Source organism: Protopterus annectens, chromosome 11.part0, assembly GCF_019279795.1.
Source record: "Protopterus annectens isolate FY-2018-M chromosome 11.part0, PAN1.0, whole genome shotgun sequence".
In the NCBI taxonomy this organism is placed as follows: domain Eukaryota; kingdom Metazoa; phylum Chordata; order Ceratodontiformes; family Protopteridae; genus Protopterus; species Protopterus annectens.
The window spans coordinates 120,016,296-120,033,279 of NC_056745.1; the positions used below are offsets into that span (position 1 = coordinate 120,016,296).

Consider the following 16,984-nt stretch of genomic DNA (forward strand, 5'->3'; position numbering starts at 1 on the left):
GGCAATGCTCATGTACTAATTTCTCTCAACCCATAACCTGACTGTTTATCTTCCCTCCTTGCAAACCTGACTCTGCCTCTTCCCTTCTTCTTCTTCTCCCACCTTTCCTTCTTCCATCCTTCACCTTTGTTCCTTGATAGATAATCTACTTCTGGACCGTTGTGTATATGTATTGGCAATTGATTTTTTACATTCACCTGCATTACCTCCTTCTGTATCAGTAATTTCTGTTATATTGTCAGTAGTCAAATTTATTCAGGTGCTTTGCCGTTTTATCTTTGTCAAAGATTCTGTACACTGTTTAAAATTGTTGTAATTGCTATTTGAGTTTTTTTTTTTTTTTTTTATCAAATTGTATGTTTTGTATGTGGAGCTATTCTCCCCAGGCCTCCACTGAAAATGGGCACTTTTTGGCCTATTGGACCTTCCTGGTAAACAAATGCAATAAATAAACTCTTCCATTTGAGCCAGCACAATCCATCTGATTTGAAGTCAACATTAAAAACAGTTTTGCTGTGACTTCTGCAAGGATAATATCTGAGTTGCAAGCTGTTATGGTGGGTCAACCTTATTTTATTTTCCACAAGGACAGGTTTTCCTTAAGAACTAATCCTTCCTTCATGCTTAAAGTAGTATTCAAGTTTACTTTGAGACAAGCTATCCATCTCCCTGTCTTCATTCCAGAACCCAAAAATGGGCAGAATCTTGGCAGAACAAAAACTTTGACTGCCTAGATCCTTCTTATGAAAGGACAACATGTCATAGCAGACCATCTCCAAATGGTTGTCTCATGCTTTTAATTTTTTATTAAACTTGCCACGATAAGCCAATTCCAGGCAGGGTCAAGGCTCACTCTACCAGTGCTTTGACTTTGTCTGTGTCTTTTTGGAAAGAGTTTTATTCTTGAAGCAGTAGCTTGGCCCTCTGTGCATTCCAAGATACGAAGGCGTAAAAACGAATACCAAACGAACATACAGTCTACCTCGGTTCAGTGAAGGCAGTCCTCCTGAACAAGTGGGTACCACCAATGATTCCAGATCAAATAAAACAAAGATAGTATAAAAAACTTTATTCCAAAAGCAAAAACACAGAATTTAGCGCTTTTTGTCTCCAACACCGGAGACCTCTTCAGAATCAATTAATACATGCTGACATCACTAATTTATAACAGTGTGAATTAATGCTAGTGCAAATTGAACGTAATTAAACGTAATAAAACCAGTGGAAACAGTATGATCAATTTCTTTTGAGTCAAAAAGCTGCCTTAAAGTAAAAACGTTCTAAAGTTAATTCTTTAGGTATGTTCGAATATATACAAGTCTGTTGTGAAAATATATAGTAAAGTGGAATGTTGTAAACAATAGGAATAATAAAATTAAAATTAGTAATGTACTATATAGATAAAGAATAAACATAATACGTTCCCCATGTCAGAAATATATTGTATATATCATAAATATTATTGCATTGATATAAATAAGACATATATATATGTATATATATATATATATATATATATTACATAAAACCATAAAAACAATAAACTGTGTACTCAGCAATAAAATCTATATAAAAAATCTATATAAAAAAGTGTATACATCTAGTACAGCACTATAAGTGATAACCCGCCAAGATACATATAATATATTAATATGTAAAGAAATATATAGAAAAATATATACCTCTAAAAGGTGTATATATATATATATATATATATATATATATATATATATATATATATATATATAAATATGTATGAAAACTAAATCATTGATGTAATACACATCCTAAATCTGAAAAATAAATCTATGCATTAGAAAAATAGAAATATAGAAATGTGTATAAATACAAAATTCATCAATTACATCGAAATTATGTCAAAAGTATATATGTATCTTGTACGTCTATATATTATTTTGTATCATTATTTAATTACTTATTGTTTCATATAATGATCCCATTGTAATGGCCATAATTGTGGTTAGTTATTGGTAATAGCATTGGTTGTACTTCTTTTAGGATCTTGAGACAATAATTTTAGAGCAGGTGTAATAGATATGTGATCATTTAAGCCCTTCCCACTGCATGCATCTAATTTCAACTGCCAAATCATTTCTCTATACCTAAGTTTTGTCTCCCAACCCCCCCCCCTCTTTCAAAAGGTTCTACTATCTCCAACACCCAAAATTTAAAATTAGCTTCAAAGCATGTAAGTGAATGTCTATATAGAGCATTATTTTCATTTTTGCGATTAATGTCCCTAATATGTTCATAGATCCGTCTCCTTAAGTGTCTTCCTGTTTTACCCACATAAAAACTCCTACACGATTTACAGTAGGCTAAATATACAACTCCCTTAGTATAACAGCTACTATATTTCTTTGCCCTTAATGGTGTTCTTAAACTGGGAATTCTTACTTCTTTTTCCCCTGCAATAAAAGGACATTGGGGGCATCTACCACACCTAAAGGTACCTCTCTTATTACAAGCGTTATTAAAAACTATTTTATCTGTTTTTACTTCTTTATTCTTTTCCAGAATGTTTTTCAAATTATCATTCCTCGTATAACTATAGGTCAAGGTATTCTGGAAAACTGTAACTCTAGTAGGCATGGTTCTAAACATATCCCATGTATCATTTATGCATTTTCTAAGCCATCCCATGCCTTTATAATAAGTAAGGGTCAAATAAAGAGGTGTTTTTTGTTTTTCAATGTCCTTGTCTCCTATGTTTTCTTTATTTTCATTCACCAAGGTCACTTCTTCATTATAATCATTTCTAAGTAGGGGAGAGTATATAATACCCCATCTATCACAAATTCTTTGATAGTCTGTTAGTTTATAGGGGTATCTTCTTTGATGAAACATATTCTGCAAAATGTCCAATTCCTTAAGGAATTCATCCTTTTCTGTTGTCATCGTAGCAACACGGATCATTTGTCCCTTAACTACATTCTTTTTCAACTGAATAGGATGGTCACTGTGAAAGTGGAGATATGCGTTGGAGAAATTCTCTTTTCAGTAATAAATAGAGGACTTGTATCTTTTTGCTACCCGATCCTTATATAATTTTACATCCAAATAGTGAGTTTCATTAACACAAATCTTATGTGTAAAACAAAGGAAAGTGGTATTGTTGTTGATAAATTCCATAAATCTTCCAATAATTGATTCTGGTCCTTCCCATAATATAAATATGTCGTCCAGAAATCGAAAATAACTCTTGATATACTGGTAAAATTCTGATACAAAAACATAATGTCTTTCCCATTATAACATAATGATATTGGCATAAATGGGGGCACAAGCTGCCCCCATAGCCTCTCCCTCAATTTGGTGATAATAATCACCTTGGAAAAATATGAAGTTGTTCCTTAATACTATTTCCATATTCTCCAGCACTAACTTAAATTCATCCGGTTGTAAAAATTCCATCTCTAACAATATTTTCTCAAACCAGTCCATACCTTTTGAATGAGGTATAACAGTAAATAAATCTTTGACATCAATGGTAATGAATATAGCTCTATCATTATACGCCACTTTGCTAATTTTCCGTAAAAAATCCCAAGAATCAACTAAAATGTGATGGTATTTAGTGTAATATCTCTTTAATTTAGTATCTATATATATTGCTAAGGGTTGTGTTTTGGAACCTTGAGATGACACAATAGGTCTCATAGGTGGGTCATGTACACATTTATGTGTCTTGGGTATTCCAAAAATTGCAGGAATAACTGGCTTCTTTACTTTCAAAAAAATCATGTAAATCTGAATCAATAAGACCCTGGAATAAGTTATCTAAAATGTAATCAATTTTCCGATATGAAATATTAATTTCATTCTTGGAAACAAGGGTGTAGCTTGCACTGTTGTTAAGTATATCAAGCATCTTTTTCGTATAGTCCCATTGATCCATAAGGACCATACCCCCACCCTTGTCCGGTTTCATCACCCGTATTCTGTCATTGTGTCTAAGCTCATCAATAAGCTTGATTTCATCATAAGTTAGATTCCTTTCATGGCTACCTATATTCCAAGGATATTTACTTCTAATTTGCTTCGTAAGAACATTTTCAAAATTCATAATATCGTGTTGCAGTGGGGGGGTTTATATGCTCCGTCTCTTTAAAATTCCTTGTCTGAAATTAGATCCTTCATCTTTGAAAATAACTGCAAAATTCAGTTTCCTTGTAAACATTTTTATGTCTATTAAAGTACTATCAATGCTCGGTATCTTATGTAGTACAAAGGTGAATCCATTTGTAAATAGTTGAAAATATGTCTCATTAACTACAATATCTGTATAATTAAAGATATTAAAATTATCTAAAGAGTATATTATAGAAGTAGCTGCCCTATTTGTGTGTGTATTCACAGTAGAAAAACTACCAAGAGAGGTGTCAGTATTGGCTTCGTCTATTTGTACATTCTCCTGTTGTTGGAGCTGTAATGATACTCCCCCGCTACCTGCGCATAAGACTGTTGTTGGGGAGCTTGGTTCTTTATACTTTCGGATCTCCTGGGTCCCACCTCTTCTAAAGGGATATTCTCGTCTCTATTGTAAATAGGATCGTGATATTCCTCATGATTTTCCCCAAACTCTCTCCCTGAATGATGATTGTTGATTTGCCCTCCTACACCTGCCCGTTCATCTCTATTGTAAGGGCCTAGGCTGTGTGGGGGGAAAGGATTGGATCTGTAATATGGTGTTCTTTGTTGATACAGTTTCTTATTTTCAAGCATGTATGCTGTGCCAGAACGATATTAATTTAAATCTCTCTCTAACTTAGAAATTTTCGTATTATAACTACGTGTTGTTGTGTTATTAACATTGTGTATAGTTCTAAAATACACAGTCTTATATTCTTCAACAGAGAACAACAAATCATTCGTAATTTCTATATACAATTTATCAATTTCTGTCTTGTCCAGCTCCATCTTGTGCTTGTTATATTTCATTAACGTTCTTATAATAGCCAACCCACAGTCATTGAAAATGTTACTTATATTCTTAAACAGTTCATTGTCCACTTCATAATTGATGTTACTAGGAAATTTGTTTATTCTAAGTCCTTTAGGGACATTGTTATCATGAAGGCACTTGTTAAAGTACCAATTTTCTACTGCTAATCTTTTATATCTAATTAGCAAGTATTTGAGAGTCTTACATTTCTCGTTGTAGGTTGTATTATTCTTTCGCTCGTTTTCCATCGCTTTGGCGTGGTTATTGAACGATTTGTTTAACCAAGTTTGAAAATCCATGTTGTGGTATTTAGAAAAACTGTTCACCCTACGGTGTACATGTCCATTAGGTCCCAGTCTATTAGAGATATTAGGAGAAAGAAGCGAACATTCCCTCGGTGGTGGTGTCCTTCTCGTCGCCATATTGACACCATCTCTGGCGTCTGACGACATCACCCCATCAGCTGTGTTCCTTGGACTACTCTGAGCCCAAGGAATATCGTTTCTGGATACAGGGGGCGTATTACTATGTTGCGAATAACTCTGAATAACTTTGATTAGTTCACTTAAAAGGGAACTGTTATCCATCTTAAAAATAATCAAATTAACCAATAATTTCCAACGCACAAAACAAAAAATTGAACATATGCTGTACAATGTACCAAAATAACAAACTCCTCCCAGTTGTTTAGTGGTACTGAAAACGCCAACCAGTAGTTGTAATCTGTAAGTGGAAATTCCAATGAAAAGTGTAGGAACGGTGGTAGATCTAATAGATAATACACCCAACAAACGGAGACTCCTCGAACCCAGGATCGATGAAAGAACCAAGATACGAAGGCGTAAAAACGAATACCAAACGAACATACAGTCTACCTCGGTTCAATGAAGGCAGTCCTCCTGAACAAGTGGGTACCACCAATGATTCCAGATCAAATAAAACAAAGGTAGTATAAAAAACTTTATTCCAAAAGCAAAAACACAGGATGTGTAGCCCTTTCATCTCCAACACCGGAGACCTCTTCAGAATCAATTAATACATGCTGACATCACTAATTTATAACAGTGTGAATTAATGCTAGTGCAAATTGAACGTAATTAAACGTAATAAAACCAGTGGAAACAGTATGATCAATTTCTTTTGAGTCAAAAAGCTGCCTTAAAGTAAAAATGTTCTAAAGTTAATTCTTTAGGTATGTTCGAATATATACAAGTCTGTTGTGAAAATATATAGTAAAGTGGAATGTTGTAAATTAATAGGAATAATAAAATTAAAATTAGTAATGTACTATATAGATAAAGAATAAACATAACTGCCTTCATTGAACCGAGGTAGACTGTATGTTCCTCTGTGCATTCCTTTACAAAGCAATGTAAGCTAGATTCCTTCTCTAAGTCTAGAGCAGGCTTTACTAGAAAAATTCTCCATGTGTTCCTATACCCTCATCCTTTCCTCCTCCCAGTTACTATAAGCTATGATAGTTTAACCATATTGCTAAGGCTACTGCAGCATTGATCAAATGTTGAATATAGTACAGTTGTGTAAGAAAACTTATAACAATAGATGCTTGACTGCTGTGGCAGCCACTCCCTTCACCCTTCTTATATATAACTAAACGGTAACTGTTTTAAATTATTATTGCAAATAGGATATGAAATAACTGTGAACATATTGTAAACAACCTCACATATTTTTCTGTAAAAGTGTCTTTCTTATTCCTTTCAAAGTTTTTGTATTTTTTAGTTAGCATAATTCTCTTTAGCTAAGGATCTCTAATTATTTTTAACTAATGTATTTTCTTTCTATCTGTGTAAATCTTTTTGAATATGGTGTTTGCATATATAGTATGACTTTGTAACTACTGTTCTCATTTATTTTTGTCTTACATTTTTTACTTTTTTTTTCTCTCTTATAGTTGTGCATTATAAACTTTTAAATGTTATTCTGGAGCTTTTCTCCCGGGCCTCTGCTGAAAATGGAAATATATCCAGTTGGACTAGCCCGTTTAACAAATGTAAAATAAATAAAATAAAATAAATGTACGTTTTTGCTTCCAGGGTGAGAATTTTTACTTTTTATTTTCTTACCATTGACCTTTTTCTGGGTTTTAGCCTCCCTCTCACAGTTGGCATGAAAACTCTAAAGGGCTTGGTGCCCAATTCACTTTTTTTTTTTTAAATATATAGCTGTGCTCAAGTGCCTTCTGTGGAAGGTTGGGTGCCGGTCTGGCAACTTGACATTGTAAAAACTCCACTGCCAATCATGAGCGGACAGGTGATCCGCTGTGGCGACCCCTAACCGGGAAAAGCCGAAAGAAGAAGAATATAGCTGTGCTCAAGCTGGTAATGGTTTGGCAGCATTGAAGGTGCCCATAAGCTTTGGAAGCTACCCATCTGTTATATGCTCAGCTGACTGTTACCCGTATATCTAAGACTACTACAGCAGTGATCATGTGAACACCTGCTGATGTTCTTCGTGCTTCACTGTTGCAGTCCTGACTTATGGAATTTCCTGCTTTGGAAACTCTTGGTCGGCCCATCTACTAGAGTAAAAAACACCCTCCTCCCTGAGCTGGCAGGCACCCTACCCTGACGTCAGGACAGTTGGGTGTAATGGGAGCCACCCTATGCCATGACATCATTCTGTCTTGCCATCAGAGCCCAAAGCAGTTGAGTGCATTAATCAGTCTACACCAGAATGAGAAATTCTTCTAAAGCTAGGTACCCCATTGGGGAACTCTTTTTCTTTCTTCTGACTCGTGTCCGATAAAGTTAACCGTTTCTGTTGTGGTAAAATCCCACACAGAGATTTTCATACCTTGTGTGTTGCTTGTTTAGGCCCAAACCACGACATCCCTAATTGTCATCTGTGCGCCCTTTTCAATACTAGGACTATGATTTGCAGGGATGAAATCTTGTCTAAGCACCTTAGTCAGCAGACTTCTCCCCATTGCGTGATGGCATCCGTCGGTCTTCCCAAGGTTGAGCTCCCTAAGTGAAAAAAGACACAAACTTTGGGCCTCAGACAACAACTTTTCTCCATCTGCCAGTCCCCCAAGGCTCATTATCTCAGTGGAAGAAGAGGCACCTTTGCAGCCCCCTTTTGCAAATTTAGGTGGTGGCTCAGGTCTCTGTCAAGACCCTTTCAGAGTCCGACATGCTGTCGGGTCCCTCAGCTTCAGTTCAGCCTTTGACGTTCGGGTCGTCAGTCGGGTTTGGAGTTGCTAAGCAGATATTGGGTATTTCTTTCAAGGAGACTGGTGTCAGAGTAGTGGACATGCACAGGCACAAGGCAAAAGCTACACAAAAAAAAAAGCTTGATTTCAGGTACTGTGCCTAGGCCTACCGGCTCCCTCCCCACAGGTTATCAGCAAGATTTGATCAGATTGGCTGAGGACCTTATTTCTTTAGTCAGAGGCAAGCCCCTTAACTTTAGCCCTTTAATCTTCACCTGGAAAACGGAAGAGGGACCCTACACCTGGACTCGCATCAATTCCTTTTTAAGAACCTCTCTGCTGACACAGAGGTTGTCACCCCAGGCCCCAAAGGAGTTTAGGGCTAGTACTTCTGGAAAAAAAAAAAAACTTATCTATGCACAAAGAAAGCAGGGCCCTTGACAGATTTGGGAAGAATGTTTACACTTCATCTTCCCTAACCATGAGGGCCCTCAGTTGGTAATTCCACATGATAAAATACCAGCAGAGTAGTTTGGAAAAAATTAATCAAAAGAACACCTCCAAGGAATTGCTGGATCTATGCCGTTCCAGTTTCCAGGTAGCTAGGCACTCCTTGCACTGTGGATATGATGCTCTAGAGGCATCTTCCCAAGCTGCTGCCTGTGGCTCGGTCATCAGAAGGCATGCTTGGCTTAGGGAACAGACATTACCAGAGCATGTCCAATTTAAACTGCTGGATGCATCCCTGAATAAGAAATCCCTTTTTGGACCAAAGGCTGAGGTTGTGTTAAAAAAAAGATTGAAGATGAAGCAGAATCCATGCAAATGGTAAGACTTCCTCCAAGTCCAGCCACGTAGGGTCAGTAGGAATTTTTGCACTAAAGATTGGTCCTTTCCCCTCCCAATCAAAACCCATGCATTGGAAAATCCAAAGGGAAAGGCCTCATAGGCAACAACAGCAAACGCAGAGGGCAAAGTAGTGGTCCTCAGGAATACCCAGGCTGGGGAGTTCTAGGTCACAGAGTCCATGCAGAGATCAGCAATGACTCATCCCCCTTGCAACCCTCCACCCCCACCGCTGGATGAGAAAGAAGGAAGACTTTCCTTATTCAAGGAAAACTGGGGCCTCATCACAGCTGACAAATGGGTTCTAGGAGTAATCACAAACCGCATCAAGCTCACTTTCAAAGAACTGTTAAGATTCTCAGGCTATCCCAATGTGCCACAAAACCAAAGGGCAGAGACCATGTCTCAGATTCACAACCTTTGCTCTCCAGGATCTGTGGAGCCAGTACCAGACCACCAGATAGGAAAAGGGTTTTACTCCAGGCTGTCCCTGGTCCCCAGGAAAGAAGGCTGTTGGTGCCCTGTCCTGGATTTGCCCATCCTCAACCAATCCAACCTAGTCCTAAAATTAAAAATGCTTTCTCTTCAAAAGATTCTGCACATGATTACACCTTGGGTTCTAATGGTCACCTTGGACCTGAAAGATGCCTACTTGCACAGCCCTGTAGAATAATCCTGCAGTAGTTTTCACTTCAGAGCAGGTACTAGTCACTTTCAATTCTCTGCACTTCCCTTTGGCTTGTCTACTGCTTCCAGGGTCTTCACCAAATGCCTGACCCCTGTGATCGCCTTCTGCAGAATAAAAGGCATCCAGATTTACCCGTATCTGGACAATTGCTTCATTCAGGCCTGAGTCAGTCCAAGCTCCTCAAGGATCTGGCCTTCACTCAGACCCTACTATCTTCCCTAGGGTTCACCATAAACCTCAGCAAATCCAGCACGAACGCTACCACAGGATAGTTTTTTGGGGGCTGTGCTGGATTCCTCCTTCCAGAAGACTGCCTTCCCACCAGACAAGGCTTCCTCCTTAATCCAATACTTCCAGGATATTATGCAGAGGCAGTACCTCTCAGCCAGACTCAGCCATTCAGTAATAGCACAAGGGTAACTTGTAGGCAGAGGTCTTCAGTTGGAAGGTGTCTTCCCGAGCCTCTTGCAGTAGAGGTATATTTGTAGTGGTGTAACTGGGGCTCTTAGACCTAGGAAAAGGTAAGTGTAGAAAAAAATGAGTTAGAGTAAAAAAGGCAATAATAAGGAGAGATAATAGTATAAGGTAAGGGAGAAGAATGGGAAAGATGTAAGGGTAGTGGGGAGTTAGAAGTTGAAAGAGAGGAAGAAGGCAGAGGTAATTCAGGTAGAAAGAGGAGGAAGACATAGAAGAAAAGGGAGGTACAGTACAAAACCAAATCAGTTTAAAACATGTTACCCCTGTGCTATTACTGTATGTAATGTACTAACTCCCTATGTCTTATCACTTTTTTGACCTCCCTAACGCTGTTTCTACACATCACCTCCTCCTCCCGTCTATCTCATTCACCTCAACTTGTTCCAGCCCCTCTTCATCTGCCTCTGCAGTCCGTTTCACTAACCCTTTCTTCTGCCTGCCTTTGCTGTTTTCTGTACCACTTCTCATTCAGTCTGTACTTCTCATCTCCCCTTACTCCTGTCCTCTTAACAAAACACTCTTAAATCTATCTCGAGTTTCTCTCCCCTTACACTCTCTCCTCCTTTACCTCTGTACAACACCTTCCATGACTCCTTCTCCCAGTCACAGCCTTGTCCTTTTGCATAGTCTATTTTTGTTGTTTTCCTCTCTCCGTCTGCCCTCTGACTTACGGTAATATCCCCTCTCTACCTAGCCATTTTCAAAGCTGATTGTCTGTTTTCACTCTTGCACACTCACTGAATCTGGCTAATCCTTTTCCATTTGCCCTCGCTAAGCTCAAGCTCACTCCGCTCCCCTACCCTATGCCCATTCCAACCTATCTCCACCCTCCTTACATTTGTACTTAAGCAAACCACTCCCTTGCCTACCTAACCTCCCTCACCAGCCAATCACCATCACCTCTACTCTCCTTTCCTCATATCATCTCCTAATCATACACCTGCCTACCTCACCACTGCAAACAACCAATCAGGTCTGTCCACACTCATATTCCTAACTGCCTCTATATTCCACCTACTTAAATCACCTATCCTATCATGTCTGTTCATTTCATCAATTCCAATAGCTTATACTCAACACATATTTTCCTTCCATCCCATTTCCTTATACAGCTACAAATAGATTTAAGTTCTGCTAACTTAATTATGTCATTTACAAAACCTATCACTACATTGACCCCCCCATACAATGTCTGGTTACCCTAGCCTACTATTCCACATCTTACTATTACCACCACTATATTAACTACCCCGCCCCTCCCAACTCTGCCTTGTATGCACAGTCCATATCACTTCAAAGTAAACATACACATCTACCACAGCTTTTCAATTCCTCCAAAACTCTGTCATTTAGACATATTCACTCCCATAGCTCCGCATACAGCTTACTCAAAATTAACAGTCTTCCAAACTAAAGCTTCTTCTCCTCTACTCCCTTACACACATTAAACTCCAAGCTGACATCCACCCTAACTCATGTCCCACAATCGTCACACAACCCCATATCCAGTCCTCCCCATCCCATTCATCTTACCCTACAAATCCTATCTCTGTTATATCCTCTCATCACTATCCAATACCAAAAAGATGTAGCTCTGATCTGTTCTTAACCAATTTCAACCTCAGAAATATGATGAAAAGAGTTCATGAATTCCACACTGCCATTGCCCTGTACTTTCCAGATGTAGTTGTGATAACTGAAACCTGGTTAAAGCCTCATGTAAAAAATGAAGAAATACTTCTTAATGGGTATAACCTTTTTAGATTAGATAGGTTAGCCAAATGGAGTGGTAGTATAGCTGTAATGTACAAAGATACGCTCAATCTATATACCTAAACTCCACTCCACCTGACCTCCCCAACTCTGAAATATTATGCACATGCCTAGAGCTCGACTCCCATAAGTCCATAAACATCATAGCTATCTACCTTCTCCCACTAACAACCTGTCTAGCATTGAATACATTCTCAACTGGGTTTCCATGAACTTTCCCTAGGAAACGGTCATACTTGGTGACTTTAACCTAGATTGGCTTACCTGTGCCTCCAAATCTCCCACCAACTTTAAAACCTATATAACGTCTCTCAAATTATTAGCTGTCCTACCCGCGTAGATAAGCATACCAATAAACAGAGTATTTTAGACTGGATTCTGACCAGTAAACCTAATGCACATTATGATGCAGTCTGCCTTCCTGATTCTCTTAGTAACCACTTTCCAACTTATCTAATCAGGAAACATATACAATCAGCTAGTAATATCTCATTTAATTTCATCCGTAATAAAAAAAAAAATTCCCCACTATATTTAATTCATTATTACAACAATATGATTGGTCACCTCTTAAATTCCTACAGCTAGACCTTGCCGTACAGTACTTTAACAAAACATTTCTTGAAATACTGAATAACTTAGCCTGTATTAGAAAAGTTAGATCCAAGTACAAATGGCTACCTTGATTAACAAAAGAAACAACACTTCTACTAAGTAAAGGGATAAAGCCTGGACACTATCATAGCAACAAAAATAGAGAACCACTTCTTACCAACAAATAAGAAATCGGGCTAAAAAACAAATCAAAAAAGTCAAAAAAATCTTACTTCCAATCTTGTCAACAAAAATACCAAAATAACCCTCAAAAATTCTGGCAAGCCATAAACTACTTCCTAAACCCTGGCAAACCTACTACTCCAGCACCATCAACGTTAACTCTACCAAATGTTTAACCTCACAATTCAATACCCACTTCATCAACTCAATAACTACATTACTAAACACTGCTAATCCACCACTATCTATACCAACCCCCACCGACTTCAACTCTACCCCGTTCTCCCTTAAGCAAATTCAAACCAGCTACATAAAGACTCTACTAGGTTTTTTAAAACCATGTTCTCTTGCAGCTGAACAACTTCGCAACAGATTTCTAAAACTCGCTGTCACACCCATTTCCTATCCCAATATTTATCTGTGGACAGTGTATACATCTTCTCTGGAAAATGTCATGCCCCTTCACAAAGGAAGGCCTCTCTACAGACCTCTCCAACTATAGACCAATCCTCATTCCCTCACCCCTAGCCAAAATCTTGGAAAAATGTATACACCAGCAAATCATTGGGTACTTCCTTAAAAATGACCTGCTTTCCAACACTCAACACGGCTTTTGACCCACACATAGCACCTGTACAGCCGTTATAAGTTTCACAAACACCATAAATCCCTTCAATAATAATGGTGACCTCGTCTCAACTACCTTCCTTGACATGTCAAAAGCTTTTGACACAGTATCACACCAAAGCATCTTAAACTTTCCTTGTAATAGCTAAACATCCTTAAACTGGTTTTAGAGCTCTCTCTCTCTGTCAACAAGCCACTAAATGGGATAATAAACCCCCCACTACCCATCACAATCCAAGTCCCTCAAGGCTCCATCCTTGGCCCTCTACTTTTTATCATATTTACCATTGATCTCAGTACTGCCACTAATCATACCTCTGTCATTCAATATGCTGATGATGCCTCTCTCATCTGCTCTGGCCAATCTTTCACAGAATTGCAAGACAAAACTCAGATTGCCCTACAAAACATTTAAAACTACCTATCTGACCAACTTATTTTAAATCCCAACAAAACCAGACTCATGGTTTTCAGTAATTCTAATTCTACTAACACCTCATTGCCTCTCACTGTCTTCGCCACTAATGGCACAAAAATAGGACCAGTCAAACAGACAAAACTTCTAGGTGTTGCAATAGATAATGATCTAAAGTGGGCATAAAACTTGGTTCACTCTGTAGAGCAAAACCTTATCTAACCGACTATGCCAGATTAGCTACTGCTAGATCCCACCTCCTGTCCACCCTTCCCTTCTCCCAAATCTTTATCAACCTACATAAAGAAGACTTGAACAACCTTGAAACCTGTCATAATAAAATAGCCAAATTTGCCTGAAACCTACCTCCCAAATCTCCTCATTTTATAGCTCTTCACCACCTTAATTGGGTAGAACTCCGCAGCTTACCGTCTCTCAGCCATCTAACTATTGCTCATAGAGTCATCCGCAAACCTGAATTTTGTCCTGCTCTAGCTGACGTCGTTCAACCTTACACAAACCTTAAGTCATCCATTAAACTCATGCTCAATATAACCAAATCTCATAACTACCATGGGGACTTGTTCTACTCTTATAAAATTGCTAAATCATGGAAAACTCTCCCTCAACATAGTTTCTCGACCCCGGATATACACATACTTTCAAACAACTCCTAAAAGGATATTATGCTAACCACTGGCTATGTTCCTGCACATCTTCAGGCTCGTAATAGTCATATACTACCTCTTCATTAATCTTCTCTACGTACGCCTCTACAGCCTAAACTTACTTTGTATATTCTTTTCTTTGATCATTCCACCAAAAATAGTGTTGAGGTGAGTGATTTTTTATCTCAAACTCATTATATTGTCTTTGTATTTTTCCACTGTATTGTATCTGCCTTTGTGTTTCATCTGTATTGTATTTTTTACTCTGCAAATATTGTTTCATCTGTATTGGATGTACACAGGCAACTTCACTACTACCTTGACAAGACTAAAACTTTCAGAAAATCAGAACTGCGTTTCTTTTGCCTTGGGCTTTGAAGGAAAAAACAGTCTCCACGCAAACTCTCTCCAAACGGATCTTCCACTGTATTTCCTTTTGTTACACCTACCATGGCAGAAAGCCCCCTGAATCTGTTAGGACCCACTCCACTAGGACCACTTCCACTGCTTTTCTGATGAGAGTATCTACCAAAGACATTTTGGAAGCAGCTCCCTGGTCATCAGTACATACCTTTACCAAGCACTACCATCCGTCAGCCTTCTCCACGTCTAGAGCAGTTTTTGCCCCTGCCATTTTGCAGGGCATCCTGTCTCCCCATTAAGGCACCTTCCACCCACATCTCAGCCTTGGGAGTCATCCCATAAGTCAGGACTGCAACAGTGAAGCAAGAAGAGCATAGTACATTTGTGTACACTTAGCATGAATGCAGATGATCGAGTGTATTCACTATTGCAGTCATCTTTCTCTCCATCCCATCCCCTTATTCTCCTTACAATAACAGCTTTTCTGTTTGTCCTTCTCTTCTAGAGGCGACTCTGCAGGGATGCCGTACAGGTTCCCTTCCTCTAACCTGGTCCTTTGATTAAGATTCATCTATGGGGCTCCTAACTTCTAGAGGCAAGAAAAAACTGATGTCATGGCATCTGCTGGATCCCTTTAAACCCAACCATCCTGATGTCAGGGTAGGTCGTCCACCAGCTCGGGGAGGAGGGAGCTTTTTACTCCGGTAGTCCCGACGCAGGGAATCTCATAAGTCAGGACTGCAACAATGAATACACAAACATCTGCATTTATGATAAGTGTACACAACGGTACTTTATGGCAAGTGTAGTTGCACAGTTGTACTTCAGACAAGTGTTGCTAAGCTTTCTGTCTACATACCAGGTCAAGATATATGTGAAAACAGGTGACTGCTTCACTTGTGCAGTACTGTCAAACAAAATCTCACTGACAGGGTTACAGTATCTAAACAGTAATTTCATTATTTGGAATTATTTTTTTGAAATAGAGGCATTAGATTTGGTTAAGTTCCAAATTTTTTTTTTTTGAGATAGTTATTACTTTTTTCCTTATCTTTTATTTTGACAAATCGATTTTTTTTTGCTTTGAATCATATAGCAACATGCAAGGTTTGGGTGTACATCAAACATTGGTGCTCGCTCACTTCACCGATTGAATCCTGTCAAAAAGGTATATTCTCATGGTTTATGGCTCTAAAGCCATAACATGAATCTCTGAATGTATTTTTCAATAGATGGCATTAAATTTAGTTTTTAATAGCAAAAGGTAAGGACCTTTCTTTAACTTTTCCTGTGATGCTTTTCTGTAATTTCTTTCAGGTACAAAATGATTTTATCCTAGCTATAGAGAGGGACTCATTTGTTGAGCAAGTGCGTGATATTATTGAAAAAGCAGATGAAATGCTAAGTGAAGACACTTGCGGAGAGCAAGATGGTGACCAAGTATCAGAAGGATTTCGAGTCAGGGAGACATCTGCTTTTCCTGTATCCCAGGTAAGGAACACAGTTTCCACCATCTAATGCTTCTCTTAACAGTGAGGTAATAAGACATGGAAACTTTTATATCTGTAGTGCATGCAAAGAAGCATGAGTTAGAAAACAAAAGTAATACTGTTAAGCAGAATGAGGAAGCCACACTCTTGACAAGATTCCCATGAGGAGGTACAGTCTGGATTTGCTGTATCACCCACAGGTATGATCATTCAAACTAAACTATGAGGTCTCTAAAGCTAGTACTTAGTACTGTAAGCCATGACTTTCACATTTCAGGTTCCATTCCTTTCTCTTAATGCACAGTTTGTTTAGAAATCAAGACAGCATGAAGGTTGGTTTAATGTTGAGTACAAGATCAGGTAAAACCCGAGTCTGTGTGTGTGTGTGTATATATATATATATATATATATATATATATATATATATATATATATATATATATATATGTGTGTGTGTGTGGGTGGGTGTGTATATATGTGTGTGTGTATGTATATATAATAAATAATAAAAGCACTTTATATCTACTTGGACTGAAATGTCATTAACTGACATCATGGTTAATAACGCAGAATATATGTGCCACTAACTTGAGTTCAAATGAAAATAACAAGGCAGCTGACTGTTGTGTTTTGCTACTTATGCTTTAAAAGAAAAAATCTGTTGCCAGTTTGGCAACCTGGAAAGAAGTCCATATGTGGTGAGCACAGTGTACATTTAG

General features: G+C 38.2%; 1 protein-coding gene across 1 annotated transcript in view; it reads left to right on the forward strand.

Moving 5' to 3' along the window:
* LOC122815199 (serine/threonine-protein kinase WNK1-like) overlaps positions 1-16,984 on the forward strand; it is a 3,137,204-nt gene that overhangs the window by 1,560,586 nt on the left and 1,559,634 nt on the right. Inside the window, exon 8 of the mRNA XM_044087493.1 lies at positions 16,093-16,266. Within this exon, the coding sequence (XP_043943428.1) occupies positions 16,093-16,266 (174 nt within the window). The remainder of the gene's footprint in view (positions 1-16,092; positions 16,267-16,984) is intronic.